Source organism: Megalobrama amblycephala, linkage group LG1 (genome assembly GCF_018812025.1).
Source record: "Megalobrama amblycephala isolate DHTTF-2021 linkage group LG1, ASM1881202v1, whole genome shotgun sequence".
In the NCBI taxonomy this organism is placed as follows: Eukaryota; Metazoa; Chordata; class Actinopteri; order Cypriniformes; family Xenocyprididae; genus Megalobrama; species Megalobrama amblycephala.
This window is the reverse complement of record NC_063044.1, coordinates 15,430,442-15,446,705: the sequence shown is the minus strand read 5'-3', so window position 1 is coordinate 15,446,705 and position 16,264 is coordinate 15,430,442. Positions and strand designations below refer to the sequence as shown.

General features: G+C 36.1%; 2 protein-coding genes across 5 annotated transcripts in view; both read right to left on the bottom strand.

The window, feature by feature from the left end:
* Positions 1-4,117, bottom strand: part of grid2ipa (glutamate receptor, ionotropic, delta 2 (Grid2) interacting protein, a) — a 39,662-nt gene extending 35,545 nt beyond the window's left edge. For both annotated transcript variants that reach the window (XM_048183339.1, XM_048183343.1), the window contains exons 1-4: positions 3,177-4,117; positions 2,845-2,886; positions 840-1,093; positions 357-689 (exon numbers count right to left, since the gene is read on the bottom strand). In XM_048183339.1, coding sequence (XP_048039296.1) covers positions 357-689; positions 840-1,093; positions 2,845-2,886; positions 3,177-3,264 — 717 coding nt within the window. In that variant the 5' untranslated portion in view covers positions 3,265-4,117. The remainder of the gene's footprint in view (positions 1-356; positions 690-839; positions 1,094-2,844; positions 2,887-3,176) is intronic.
* Positions 4,118-7,614: 3,497 nt separating this feature from the next.
* The window catches only part of e4f1 (E4F transcription factor 1), a 23,059-nt gene continuing 14,409 nt past the window's right edge, over positions 7,615-16,264 (bottom strand). For all 3 annotated transcript variants that reach the window (XM_048183317.1, XM_048183325.1, XM_048183311.1), the window contains 7 exons: positions 16,003-16,227; positions 15,797-15,911; positions 13,961-14,178; positions 10,912-11,110; positions 9,790-9,956; positions 8,702-8,764; positions 7,615-8,597 (listed from right to left, as the gene is read on the bottom strand). In XM_048183317.1, coding sequence (XP_048039274.1) covers positions 8,247-8,597; positions 8,702-8,764; positions 9,790-9,956; positions 10,912-11,110; positions 13,961-14,178; positions 15,797-15,911; positions 16,003-16,227 — 1,338 coding nt within the window. In that variant the 3' untranslated portion in view covers positions 7,615-8,246. The remainder of the gene's footprint in view (positions 8,598-8,701; positions 8,765-9,789; positions 9,957-10,911; positions 11,111-13,960; positions 14,179-15,796; positions 15,912-16,002; positions 16,228-16,264) is intronic.

Here is a 16,264-nt window from a genome sequence, read left to right as displayed (position 1 = left end):
CTCCGAAGCTTCATGAAGCAGTGTTTTGAAATCGGCCATCACTATATAAGTCGTTTTTTTTGCACCAAAAATATTCTCGTCTCTTTATAATATTAATATTGAACCACTGTACTTACATGAACTGATTTAAATATGTTTTTAGTACCTTTATGGATCTTGACAGAGGAAGTGTCATTGCTCCCTATGGAGGCCTCACAGAGCCATCGGATTTCATCAAAAATATCTTAATTTGTGTTCCGAAGATGAATGAAGGTCTTACGGGTGTGGAACGGCATGAGGGTGAGTAATAAATGACAGAATTTTCATTTTTGGGTGAACTAATCCTTTAACCATTTTTACATGCCTTTAAGACTGACCTTCTTGTTGAACTCCAGAGCTTTGTGCTTGCGGTCCTGCCTCACGATGTCTCCGCTCTGATACGTCTCTTTCATGCTGCTGCTGGTGCGTTTCTGCCAGCGGTTCATGCGGAGCACACCCAGACGCAGTGTACGTCCCTGAGAGGCCTTGATCATGGCCGCCGCCGTCTCGTGATGTTTCACTGGAATCCCATTCACCTCCATTACATAGTCTCCAGCTCGCAGTCCACTCCGGCCGGCTGGAGAGTTGGACATGCAGTCCTCCACCAGCAGGGGACTGTCTCCCACTATGGTGAAGCCAAAACGACCATCAGGCCCTGGGGCAATGTCCATCTGTAGTGGCAAGTTTTTGCAAAGCAAAAGCAAAGGAAAATGAAGAGAGATCTGAATTATCTTTAAAACAACAAGGGTACCTTGATTGCATATGCAATGTCAGTTTTGTTATTAACAGTAAAAATATAACATCAACAAAAACAAACTGACCTGTTCAATTCTAGACACGACTCCGATGCTGGGCGGCACAGTCTTGAGGGTCTGAGCCAGAGCGATGAGAGCTTTGGTGCTGAGGGTGGAGACGTTCTGCCCGTCGATCTCCAGAACCTGGTCACCTGGCTGCAGCCCGGCCATGTAAGCGCTGCTGCCCTCCACCACAGAGAGGATGTAACTGGGTCCATCTCCACCCAGCTTAAAGCCAAATTCCTCTGGCCAACCCTGGTTATTTGCTGGAAGGCCCAGTTCTGGAAAAAGTCAATAAATTAGTTCTCGGACACATCTGGGGGGACATTATGGTCACGTGTTTGGCACTTATAAGATGATCAGCTGTCCTTCCTGTCTCAGGCGTCTTACATTACGGACATTGCAGTTCATTGCTCTGTTCACATCTGCAGTCCTCATGCCTCCTGCAGCAGGACTATGGCATGTTCAGACAGGTGATCAGGGACCCTGGGCATCTATTTCCTGGTGTTTTTCAGAGTCAGTAGAAAGGTCTCTTTTATGTCCTAAGTTATTGGGACTATGACCTTAATTGTCTACCGCCAAACTGTTAGCGTCTAAAGGACTGTTCCACTGGTGCATGTGCAAGAATTGTTTATGGTTCATTGAACAAGCATGAAAAACAGTGTTCAAAAAGCTGTAAAGCTCAAAATTATCTTTAAAATACAGTATCTTGAAAAGGGTACGATATTTATATATAGCCAATATATAAGCAATATATACACATGTGTGCAGAATAATTAGGCAAGTTGATTTTCTGATAATGTTTTTTTCCAAGCACATTTTACCAATTCCAAACCACATCAATCTTAATAACTACTATTAATTTTGTATTTAATCATTTATAAGTGATATATAATTGTTCATGAAGGCTGGAAATGAAAAACACCTTATTGAGGTGTGCATAATTATTAGGCAGGTTTTCTTTTACAGATAAAATGAGCCAAAAAAAAAAAAAAGAGAGAGTGATTTAACTTACACTGCTCAGTCAAAAATGATTAAATGCTCATAAGAAGGATGCAATATTAGTAAAACACTAGAAATTGCAGTTAAGGCATGACCATTAGACAGTGAAATGCTCATTGGGTCAGACAAAAACAGGTGGAGAAGAAAAGACACAGGTTAACTGCAAAATAATTACAAATTAAGGTGAAGAATTAAGTGTGAAACCATCAGGAACCCTTTAGTCTCCAGCGCCACCATTTTCCAGAACTGCAACCTACCTGGAGTCTCCAGAAGTGCAAGGTGTCAGGATCCCAGAGACTTAGGTTAGGTAAAGAATCCTAAAAAATGACCCCACTATAAAGAATCACAAGCTGAAGTGTTATAAAATACATGACTGTTTATTATAGGCTTTATAGACCGACAGATTGAGAGTGACTCTCGAAGGACCAGCACCACATCCTCTTTTGCCACTGTTTGAATTTATCTTTCAGAATCTTGCTGTAAGTTATGAAAGATCATTTTTATTGCATATCTGCAAGACAGGCTTTTCAGGATTGGAGATGGACTAAAAATTATCTTCTGGAAGATGAATTCTTCAAACAGTGATACAACAAGAGGATGTGGTGCTGGTCCTTCAAGAGTCACTCTCAATCTGTCTGTCTATAAAGCCAATAATAAAAAAAACAGTCTTCATGTATTTTACAACACTTTTCACTATATACAGACTTTTTAGTCTGAGTTTTGGCTCATTTTGCCTGTAAAATCAAACCTGCCTAATAATTCTGCACACCTGCATATAAGGCATTTTCATTTCCAGCCTACATGAACAATTAAATATCACTTATAAATGATTAAATACAAAATGAATAGTAGTTATTAAGATTGATGTGGTTTGGCATAGGTAAAATGTCATTGGGGGAAAAAAAGTGATCAGAAAATCAACTTGCATAATAATTCTGCAGACAGTGTAGAATTCTCTCATTGTGTGACCTAATAACAGATGATAAAAGAAAGAAGAAAAAAAAAAAGGTCGAGCAATTACTTCACGCACCAATATTCAGTGGGAATTCTCTCAGGACGTTAGGGTTTGGGTCTGTGGAAGTGAAGAAACACAATAATTTGCTTAAGTATATGTATGCATTATATATTACCATATTATATAAGGTAAAATGGCATTAAGAATTGTCTATAATTTGGAGAAAATAAATTATACTAATATATCTCACATCACATCTAAACTATATAATAAAATATATGATCTTTAATATAATATAGAAAATACAAGAATATTTTCCTCAGTTCTGAATAATAACTTGAAGGCATCTGACTATGGCACTGCAGTCACCGCCTTACAGAGCTCCATGTTCTGCTTGAGGAACTTACAGAAATCTTTGGAGGCACTGCGGGATCCCGATCGGCTTTGGCGAAGAGAAAAACGGCCCTTCTGGCTCTTCAAAAATCTTCTCATCATGGTTTCTGGGTCTTCTGAGTGGTGTCAAAGTCAAGCTCTAAGAGGTCACATCAGGTCAGCACCTCATCACCCTCCTCAACAAGTCACTGCTCCATTTTTACCAAAAAGCCTTCAGTGAAGGAATCGATCCAGCAGGTTTAGCCTCCATCGAGGATCTTTCAATGAAGATATCAGTCCAGTGTAGATCAAGAGAGCGCTGTCAAGCTCTCTGCAGCCGTGGCTCTACATCTCCACTGAGTTGGTCCAGTCCTAACCCTCTTGCAGAGCACCGAGCAGAAATCTGGGACAAGCTAGCTGGGTCTTTTAATGATTCTTTTGCAAGAAAAAGGTACAGTGAAGCCCCATTTTTCTATAAATACCTCCCTCTCCCTCTCTCTCTCTTTCTCTCTGTGATGCTGGTGGATTGGGCCCTCTCTCAAGGCTGAGGACTGACCCAGAAACTGCCTGTCAGAGCAGCAAAGGACGGCGCTCTGATTAGAGATCCTCAGAGATGCTGTGGTACAGTTAGATTGAGTCTGGTACATTTAACTCCAATTCCCACTCTATGAAGCTGATCCATTCTTCCAAGTGTTCCTTATGCAGCACAAGAAAAGGTCTCAGAGCACCAGGAATGGTTAACCTCCAACACTGCAATGAGAGGTATGATTTAATATGATATTAATAGCATTTACAGCATGACGTCAGAAAGTAATGAGGAGATCTCTGGCGCTCAGGGATGGTAACCAGAAGGTTGCTGGTTTGACCTCCACAAAGAAAAAGCAACAGTCCAACTGTGCCCTTAACCTCAGCTTCCACAGAAGTAAAATACAGTGGAGTACTTTATTTACTTGCCTGTACATAAATATACTGCAAGTAACTTTGAATAAAATGGTGAATCTCCTAAAAATGTCAACAAAATGAAATATAAAAATTTAAACAAAACAAAAAATATATCAAACTAAAATAAACAAAACAACATATAAAACTAAATAAAACAAAAGGAAACATATATATATGAATTTTAAACAAAAAATAAAATAAAAAACAACATCAAGTAAAATAAAAAAAAATAAAAGAATATATACATTTTAAACAAAACAAAAATATAATATATACAACTAAATAAAAAAGCAAAAAGAAAAATATATAACATTTAAATGAAACGAAATAAATAAAACTAAAATAAAACAAAATTCAAGTAAAATCAAAAGAATTAAATATATACAATTTAATCAAAACATAATATATAAAACTAAATAAACAAAAACAAATACATAATTTTTAAACAAATTACCTAAATAAACAAAAGTCAAATAAAATAAAAACAAAATAACAAATTTTAACAAAACAAAAACATTATATAAAACTAAACAAAAACATATAAAATTTAAACAAAACAAAAAATGATATCAAATTAATAAAACAAGAAATATATACAATTTAAACAAAACAAAAAATAAAATATAAAACTAAACTAAAATAAATAAATAAATAAATACAAAGTAAAATAAAAACTAAAATAAACAAAAGTCAAGTAAAATCAAAAGAATATATAAAATTTAATCAGAACAAAAAATGATATCAAATTAATAAAACAAGAAATATATACAATTTAAACAAAACAAAAAATAAAATATAAAACTAAAATAAATAAATAAATAAATACAAAGTAAAATAAAAAATAAAATGAAAATATTGTATTATAATAATGGGAAAGATATTTTGTACAAAATATTGTGCTTAATTGTACAAAAAAAATTATATATATATATATATATATATATATATATATATATATATATATATATATATATATATATATATATATATATCTCAATGGTCCCATTACAAAAATACAAAATAAAATACAATCTTATTTGTATGTTTTGATAGTGGGGTGAAATGTGACCTGAATATCTATAACTGTCCAGTGAGATTTAACAAAATGAACACTTGCTGGCTATAATGAAGGGTTAACAATGCAACAACATAAAACAGTGTGTGTTAAAAGGCATTTGATGCTAAAAGATGAGTCTTGATAAGCTTATTTAATATCACTCCGAAACATATCGAGCCAGAGGGCTTATATGTTTTTCAACGGATCAGTAACAAGTCAGGTCAGGGATTCAATTATAGCTTGAAAATAAAGGACAGATGTCATTATATATGGGCATATGTGAAGGCCTGAAGGGCCAAAGCACTCCAGCATCTGATGGGAGGGAGAACAGATAGAGTCAAGGTGACCAGAGCTTCATTATGCCCCCGATCTGCCAGAATGAAGCGTCTACTACTGCCTCTATCTATCGCTTAATGAAAGAACAGAGTGGAAAAATACATCAACCTCATACTTGCCTTACTAAATCTCAAGACGATAGAAGCCATGTAGGCTGGTATACTGAAACACACACAAGTGTATATCAATCAGTCACAAGTTCAATCTTTTGAGCTTTCTATTCATCAAAGGAACAATATGTCACACAAAAATATTAAGCAAATAGATTAAGCAGCTGTTGCTTAACATATTAAGCCAACATTGATAATAATAATTAAATGTTTCTAGAGCAGGGATGGGCAACTCCGGTCCTGGAGGGCCAGTGTCCTGCAGAGTTTATCTCCATCCCTGATAAAAACTCACTTGCCTATAGCTTTCTACTAATCCTGAAGACCTTGATTAGCTGGTTCAGGTGTGTTTGATTAGAGTTGGAGCTAAACTCTGCTGGGCAGTGGCCCTCCAGGACTGAAGTTGCCCATTCCTGTTCTAGAGCATCAAATCATCATATCAGAATGATTTCTGAAGGATCATGTGACACTGAAGACTGGAGTAATGATGCTGAAAGCTTTGTCACAGGAATAAATTAATAATACTCAAATAGTTATTTTACATGGTAATAATATTTTACTAAATTACATTTTGTTTTTTGATCAAATAAATGCAGCCTTGGTGAACAGAAAAGACCTCTTTCAAAAACATTTTTTTTTTTTTTTTTTTAAATCTTATACCGACTAAGTACTAAGTTTTTAAAAATGTAGTTCACAATATTGGGTATTAGGACTGGACAAATGTTTATTTATAGCTGAACTGTGTAATTTCTCTTCCACAAGCATCGGCGAATGTCTTCCACTGATCAATAGAGTTATAGTACTCGAGACCGGTCTTAAGACCTTATTTTTGAAGGTCTTGGTCTTGGCTACATTTGGTCTCGGTCTTATCTTGGTCTCAGACTAAAAGGACTCTGTATTTTATTTCAAGACCAGTCAAGACCACAACTGCGGGGAAATCGCTAAATTGCAGTTTTCAATTGATTGGTAACAGCTCTGTATAGTGTCTTATTATTCTAATTGTAATTATTGATTAAAAATAAGACATTTCTCAGGCAGTAAATGTGGATCTTTCAGATAAATTTGAGGAGTGCTAGTCTGGTCTTGGTCTTGACTTGGTCTCAACCCCCCAAAGTTTTGGTCTTGACTTGGTCTCGGTTTAGGCAGTCTTGACTGCAACACTACTGTTCAATCAAACCATCCCAAACTCACATCGTTGCCAATGTTGTGTCCAGCTGGTCAAACAAATAAAATGACATTTCGTAAGCATCATAGAGCCACAGTCTTTGCTCACAGCTCTCTCTGCATCTCCACTGGAAAAGGAGAAAGTATTTTAACATTGAAAAATGACAGACTTCAACTTTAAAAGGAAATATGGAAAAAAATGGAAAGGAAATATTACGGCACATGCTAGTCGATGAGTTGAATCAACTCCACAGCAACTACATACATTTATCCACTAACCGTTCAGAAACGTCCAGATGCATTCAAAAGTTGTAACTTCTTCCTGAATCTCTCCATCAGTGTCCGACTCCATTTTGAACAATGTAAGGCTGAACACCGTTACTGACAATCGTCATTTTGGCAGCGTGAGATTCTCCGGTTTTGTTGTTGTTGAGCAACCGAAGCGTGAGATGTTAAAGCTCCGCCCTCTTCTGGAAAGGGAGCAGCAGCTCATTTGCATTTAAAGGGAAACACACAAAGACAGCGTGTTTTTGTTCACACCCAAATAGGTGCAAATTTGACAAGCTATAATAAATTATCTGTGGGGTATTTTGGGGCATTTAAAGGGGCATAATAGGCCACTTTTTATACAACTTATTAAACAGTGAATTATACATGTTAACATTACCACTGTGGTTAAAAAAATGCTTACTAACCTTGACTGGGAAAAATGATATCCAATTGTTCTACTCATGTCTGGATTATGAATTTTGAAATAGCAGAAAGGCACTGTCTCCTATGCAGGTATTATGTCAGAAAGTTGTAACTGAAAATTTATTGAAATCCCTATTAAAAAAGAACACATTTAGACATATTCAGCTCAATTTCTGATTTTAAAGTCTTGTTCAGTAGACTTCCATGTGATTTTTATTTGTTTTTGTCAACTGGGGGATGAAAGATGTCAGAGACGCTGTCAATAAAGCTTAACATGTTTTTTGCGCACAGAATATTCCTTTAATGAGATGACTGTGCAAATTGTGCATTAGTAAATATGCAGAAATGAGAACTGATCAATGACTGAAAAAATACAGAGGTGCATAAAAATATATTTCATATTTTGTACTTTCATTCCCTGCCAGTTGTTCTATTGGTGGCAACATGTTGTGTTACATATTCATGATGAGTAGATGATAGTCGTATATGATTATATGCCATTCAGCAGGAGAAAAATGTCAGTATGCCGGCATCACTGCTATGAAAGCTGTACAATAAATCTCGGTGTGTAATATCTGTAATCAAATGGCTGTACTGTCCATTGAAAATGGCATAGTAGCTCATTAGTATAACCTGCAGCTTGAAACCCAAACAAAGTTTTTAACACTGAAATGTTCCATAAGCAAAATTTATGAATCCATCAGGCCTTTCTCATGCAGTGCAAAACATGTGGAGTAAAGTCTCACAGAGAACGGAAACGCTACACCACCGCTGTTAAAAGATATTAACTTAACGAAACCTGCGTCTTATACCACTACCACAGTCTGGATTTCCATTTCGTCAGGTGAAGCAATGACATACTGCTCCTCCTGCTCAATTGGCTCAATGTTCTCAGATGTTACCATGGTTACAGTGGTATGGGGCGCCTCAACGGCGCCCTCTGTTGTCGTGGTAAGGATTGTGCCATCGCTAATGGCATTTGCAAGTGTCATTGCCACCTGTTCGGTCAAACTCTCTGGTGTGGCGATTGTGATGGTGTCTCCGCAGTCCGAGATGCCGGGGGTTTCATCAGCAGCCACGTTACGCACGATGATCTGGTGCCCTCCGTGTGATTGGCTCACGATTTGCTGCACAACCTTCATGATGTGACTGTCCATCTGAAGTCAGACACATTGAGGAATGTGGTTATTCTATTTGGCTCACAAAGACCTTTTTTTATCTTGCTAATATTTGCTTTAAATTGATAAAAGTGAAAAATTACCTGGTGCTGATTGTCTTGAATTATTGCTACTTCCTCCCCTTGAGCTGCTTCCTCAGCTGGTGCCTGCAAAAACACAAAATCTGTATCGTTAGCTAAATTATAGTGACTGTACTGCAACAACTAATCTCTCAATGGATCATTTTTTTGGCAATCCATTTTATTAATTATGAAATATTATTAACATACACTTCTATTCAAAGGTTTGGGGCCAGTATGATTTTTTTAAACGAAATGTATACTTTTATTCAGCAAGGATGCATTAAACTGAAAATTTATCAAAACTGACAGTAAAGACATTTATAATGCAACAAAAGATTTTTATTTCAAATAAATTCTGTTCTTTTGAACTTTCGAAAAATCCTGAAAATTATTTGCACAAAAACATGAAGCAGCACAACCGTTTTCACCAGTATTTAAATTAAGAAATGTTTCTTGATCATCAAATCATTATATTAGAAATATTTCTGAAGCATCATGTCACACTAAAGACTGGAGTAATGATGCTGAAAAATTCAGCTTTGCATCACAGGAATAAATTACATTTTAAAACATATTCACATAGAAAACTGTTTTAAATTGAAATATTTCACAATGTTTTACTGTATTTTTGATCAAACAAATGTAGCCTTGGTGAGGATAAGAGACTTCTTTCAAAAATATAAAAAATCCTTTGCTTCCCCAAACTTTTGTAGTGTAAATAATGGTGAAAATATATTGCAAATGTATATTTGTATACATGTAAAGAAATTAAAATATAAGAAACTAAGTTACACTTAATTTTAAGGTGTCCTGGTTACGGTGTATTTACACATTTAAGTACTGAGTAATATTAATTAACAACATGTACTTCCTATAGGGTTAATTATGGGTTGGATTAGGGTTAGTTGCATGTAATGCATAATTTACTGTTACTACAACAGTAACTACCACTGCAGAATAAAGTGTTACCGAAAACTTAAAAGACAAAACCAATTAAAAAGAAAAATTAAAAGACACATAAAATTGGTTGGATTTTCATCAAATTCTTACGCACATTAGATGCACATCAAGTCAAATAAGCAGCATACAGTAACACATGTGACATTTACCCCTATGATATATTCCTGAGTGTCGGCCACTACTGAGGAGAACTCCACCAGCACAGCATGAGGGTCGTCCGATACGATAGTGGTGGAGACGTTCTCAGCTGTCACCTCCTGCTCCTCAGAGCTCCCTGTGTTTTCAGAGTCCTTCTGCTGTGCAGCAAAACAGCCTCCTGACCACACACACACACAAACATACAGTCATTATGAATGACAACTGTAATGGGCCGTTCACACCAAGAACGATAACATTGTTTGATCATTTATCATTTGATCATTGATCATTTATCAGCTGGAAAAAAAACAAAAAAATAAAAAATAAAAGTGATTCCAACAATGTCGTATCTCTACGTCGTTATCGTTATAGTTAGTAGTTAAATTATAGTTTAGTTTTTTTTGTATCTCAGCAGCCTCTGAGCAAATACAACGCAAGAGACGCTCAAAACTGTCCTGTTACTAGAGCTAACATTACAACAACAGCATATCTTGGTTCTGTGAAACGTCACAAAACCAATGATACTCACTCACGTATGGAGCAGAAACAACGCAACCTCTGCGTCCATTTTCAGGCCTCCCCACTTCAATCTTTCCAGCACTGGAAAGCTTTTCTAATATTAACACGGGTCCTAAAGCCCTTGCCTGATCAGAACCCTTCTTTTTCCAGTAATCTTCCTCTGATCTTTTGTAATGTCTCTCAGCCATCTCCCTCTTGCTCACTCTCTCTCCTCCCCCGTCATGAGTGGACACGCCCCCTATTGCTGATTGGCTACATGTGTGTTGTGCTAGTCCGATCCACTTTCAACAGGGTTTCTCAGAAATCGCTTACTGCACCTTATCAAAATACAAATATGTGCCTCAAAAGGCTTTGAATTCCATTGTTTGTTTGAATAAAATACATGAATACAAATGAGCTCAATTCAATACAAAATAGCAATAAAAACACTTATGCTATCCATACAGAGAATCTGTCCCTAAGAAAGATTTATAGATTTTGTAGCTTATATTTAAGACTTTTAATATTCCAGAAAACATGTTATATTCATGCTGACCTTGTTTACTAGTTGTCTTATTGGTGTGTTTTAATTCAATTGACTGGTTAATTAATAATAGTTCTACATTTTAACAAACCTTTAGCTCGCAGGTGGCGGTTCAGCGTTCCATGCTCAGCAAAGCCCCGCCCACATTTCGAGCACTTGAAGGGTTTTTCTCCCGTATGATGTCGGATGTGACGCACTAAAGCGCTCTTTTCCCGGAAGCCACGGGAGCAGTGCGGACACACGTAAGGCTTTTCATCTGCATGAGTGCGATGGTGGACCTGCAGAGCATTCTGGAACACAACGGATACGAGTCAGCATGAAATAGAAGTTGAGATAGTCTTTTCTTCCGTATTGTGATGTACATTCTGACGAGTGAAGCAGCTTCTTGAACAAGGCAAAATATAGCAAAAAATATATATAAGATAAAAATATACAGTACAGTCCAAAAGTTTGGAACCACTAAGATTTTTAATGTTTTTAAAAGAAGTTTCGTCTGCTCACCAAGGCTACATTTATTTAATTAAAAATACAGTAAAAACAGTAATATTGTGAAATATTATTACAATTTAAAATAACTGTTTTCTATTTGAATATATTTCACAAAGTAATTTATTCCTGTGATGCAAAGCTGAATTTTCAGCATCATTACTCCAGTCTTCAGTGTCACATGATCCTTCAGAAATCATTCTAATATGCTGATCTGCTGCTCAAGAAACATTTAATGTGTACAATTGTACAAAATATTTGTGTACAATATTTTTTTTCAGGATTATTTGATGAATAGAAAGTTCAAAAGAACAGTGTTTATCTGAAATCTAATCTTTTATAACATTATAAATGTCTTTACTGCCACTTTTGATTGATTTAATGCATCCTTGCTGAATAAAAGTATTCATTTCTTTAATTTCTTTTCAAAAAAATAAAAATAAAAATTCCTACTGACCCCAAACTTTTGAACGGTAGTGTATAATGCTACAGAAGCTTTGTATTTCAGATAAATGCTGTTCTTTTGAACTTTCTATTCATCAAGGAATCCTGAAAAAAAAAAAGTACACAACTGTTTTCAACATTGAAAATAATCATAAATGTTTATTGAGCAGCAGATCAGCATATTAGAATGATTTCTGAAGGATCATGTGACACTGAAGACTGGAGTAACGATGCTGAAAATTCAGCTTTGCATCACAGGAATAAATTACTTTGTCAAATATATTTAAATAGTACACAGTTATTTTAAATTGTAATAATATTTCACAATATTACTGTTTTTTACTGTATTTTTAATTAAATAAATGTAGCCTTGGTGAGCAGACGAAACTTCTTTTAAAAACATTAAAAATCTTAGTGGTTCCAAACTTTTGGACTGTACTGTATATCTCGATTTTGTCCATCAGGAATTGATTGGATGGTTGTTTTTTGCTATTGCTGTGATCTCATGTAAGTGACAGGTTTTCTCACCCTAGCACCAATAAATTGTTCATAATAAATACTGCAATATTGCATTAAAAAAAAAAAGCCAGTTTTAATTTTCATGGTGACTTTACAGATGACACTAGCTATGTTTCCATCCACCTACTGTATTTTTATGTGCATTTTGGGATATAGCATAAAAAACCCCAGCAAGATTGAGAATGATACATTTTTTATCCGATAAGAAAACATGCATAAACTACAATGGAAACACATTTATCAAATAAATACCTCGATGCGCAACAAAAAACTCACATGATACATAACATGACAGCATTTATTGTGTTTCGTCTGCCACTCTGTGACACAAGTCATTTATGATGAAAGAAAAAAGAGCCACAGTTTCTTCCCTAATTGCAGCAACTTCCAATTTCATTACAGATATTTTGCGCCAATTTCCCAGCAAGTAATGTGATCACTTTGGATGACTTTAGCAAAGTGATTTCAGTAAAGTGATTTTGTTCTCGTGAACACATGGGATAAAAATGGTGCTTTATTCACAGACGATAAATTAGCAATTCTGAATGGAAACATAGCTACTGTATAAACTAGGCATGTGATGGTATCAAATTTTCATGTTGCGATTAATTGATGAAGCTTTTATCACGGTGTACAGTATTATCACAATATTAAAATAAGTTGCAAAACCATTTTTGTCATAGTTTAACAGGTTTAAGAACTCTTTTTGTAATAAAACAAAAACAACTCTGACTGAAATTTTCAAACAGATTAAAATGCAAAAGAATTAGGCTAAAAAGAAGAACAACAGATAAACACTTTACTCTATTTAATGCATTAACTAAGATTGAGCAATAGCTACATTTGTTACAGAAAGTGTTATTTTTTGTTAATGTTAGTTTAGAAACACAACTGATCATTGTTAGTTTTATCTCAGGTCCATTAAATAAGTTATTTTGATTTTAGTAATGTTATTAAATAGTAACTAAGAAATTAACATTAATTAATAATAATTAATACTTTGTAAATATTTTTATTGTCAGTTTAGTGATAATGAATTAACATGTTAACTAATGAAGCTGTATGTTTTCAAAGTTTTATTGAACAATAACAAATAATCAGAACATTTCTAATCATTAGGGCATGTTGTAGTCCAGATTAAAATATAAAAATGTTTAGGTTTGAAAATAAATATCCTTTTAAGTCTTTTTTAAGTATTCAGTATTTGGTGCTGTGATGAACAACACTGAGATTACAAAAAATGAATGGCTGTTTGAAGCATTTTAAAAACTTCACTAGCGCAGTTACTTTGTTTGCACGGTTTCCGTGGTAACCGCTGCACGCTGCTGTTCCATCAGCGCCCTCTGCTGTCAGAGAGTGAACGCGCACTTTCATTCAGCGCGTCTCCTTCACTCGTTCCGCCATGTGCTTCTCATGCATGTTGGGATTGTTTACATCTGAGCGTGTGTCCTTTTGACGCAGAATACAGCGGTGTTGTGCATTTTATACGATTGATGGGTAAAGTATTCTTAATTGCCTTATAAAAAATTAATAATTGGTAATAAATTATTATTTACGGTATTCTGAAGCGCCGACGATTACAATATCGTGCATATTCATTATCGCGATTTATCGCATTACCGAAAATCGGCACAAGTCTAGTATAAACCCAAGGATTGTGTTTTGCGTATTGTTCTTCTGTGGTGTCTCACCTTGGTCTTGTAACTCTTGTCACAGAAGCTGCAGTGGTACGGCCTCTCGTCCGAATGAGCTCTCATGTGTTCCCGCACATGTCCGATGGCTTTAAACTGTTTGCCGCACTCTCCGCATTTGTACCGCCGCTCGCTGATGTGCGTCTCCATGTGTTTCTTCAGCACGTAGCCTGTCAGGAACTCCTTCTGACATGTTAAGCACTTAAATGGCTTATAACCTGAGAAAGGAAAAAAAAAAATACACATTTGAAAAAAGTTCTCATAATTAGGTCCAACTTTATATTAAGTGTCTTTAACTGCTAAGTACTATAACATTTAGATTAATCATTTGATACAATACACATTATTGTGCAGATACATGTATTTACATTATATGTATTTATATACACCTGCTGGTAATTACAGAAGTAATTAATTTCTGTAATTATATTTATAAATATAGCTGCGAGCAGCAATTATTGGGATTCAAGCACTTTAAGGCCTTTAAGCATATGCGTAAATAGGTATTATGTTTTATTTAGCAAGCCTGTAACCACTTAGATCATAGATGTAAAAGGCCATTTACAGCCAATACAGGCAAATTACCATAGGAAATTTATGGTTTATAAAGCTTTTAAACAGTTATCAAGGTAGAGCCAAAAACCTAGGACTAGTTCACCAAAGTTGGTTTTTGAAATAATCTCCAATATTTAACGAACGATTTGGTGAACAGCAATGGTCCTATAGGCAAAGTTGCTCAGAATGAGGAGTTCTACCACGTGGTACAAATGTCGTGGTCTTGTGCGAAAAATTGAGTGATACACAATCCTTTACGCACGTGAAAAACGCGAAGGCTCCCTCAGTGGCCGTGAGTCAAACAGGCCCAGTGACTTTCGTTCCTATCGGCCTCCGTTAACCTTGTCTGATAGGTGCTCAAACTTCAGTGGGCGATGGCACACACGTTTTATGAGATTTTGTGTCAATGTCCTCATAGACAGTCATGGCAACTCAGACGAAGACACTACATGCCAGTCTTCAAGTCGTTCGGACTAACGGTCAAGTAGTTATAGCCATTTTAATGTTTTTTTTTTTTTTTTTTTGCTGTTATAGAGCCACCATGTGGCCAGTCGCCACGTTCTTTTTCACGCGACCACAGAATGAGCTCTTACAAAGGTGTGCTGAGTTTGGCGAAAATATCTCACTACATTCAAGTGTTCTAGTCATTTTAGTAAAAGTGGCTCCACCCAATTCAATGTTTTGGCGGCCCTTAGGGACCGTGAATCGGAATTTCAACTTTTTTGATAATTATTGACAGTCAAACCTAGGACTATATCGCAAAAAAAGCCGAAATACCCAAACATTTTGGCAGAACGATTCCAATTATATATTATAAGACACTTGAGCCTAACGGTTTAGGAGTAATGAGTCTTTCCTCACTTTTGACCTACGACTAACAGTTTGGTCTGCCCGATCACTTTTAGGGGGGAATGCTGATCCTTGGAAAACGTAATAATTACAATAGTGTTTCAGCGCTACATGCTTGAACCCCTAATTTCAATGTTGATCCTTCCCTTACTGCTTAGTCCACCCAACCAGGCCACCAAACTTGTCCCTAACCTTACCCGTATCCCACCTCAATAGCAGCAAAAGTGATTTGCAAAACAACATGAACAAAATAAATTCATTGTACCTAATTGTACCTTTTTGATGCAAGTACATCGTAGTTAAAGACACCTAATATAAAGTGTGACTCAAAATTACATAAGAGAATCAGCTATTATACAACATTTAATAAGAAGGCCTCTGTGGGAAATAATATAGATTATAAATGAATAAATAGCTTTAAATGGGGCCTACCAACATGCCCTTTGACATGGACCCTCAGGTAGGCCAATGTCTTGAACATGCGCTCACAGTGCGGACATTTGTATAATTTTGACTCAACAGGTTCTTCTTCCTTCACAGATGAATCCTACCATGGATAAAAACAGTTTGAAGTCTCATTTGTGTTGTTCTGCAATTTTATTGTAATAAAACATGTTACAGCGTCCTTAGAAACTCACCTGCGTCTCTTCGGACATGGTCTCCACACACTCTTCTGTCACCTGGATGTCAGTGAGTCTGGCCTCGGCCTCGGGAGCCTGCAGGATCGCTTTAGGTGATCGAGCCTCTGCCTGCTCAGCTGCCTCTGTGGCTTCGGTCTCCAGCGCGATGCCAGAGTTGATGATGGCCTGACAGATTAGATTGTCGGCTTCAACCACAGTCGCAGTTTGAGGCTGAGACACCACCTGTTACGGACATAGGAAATACATAATTCTAGAGCAG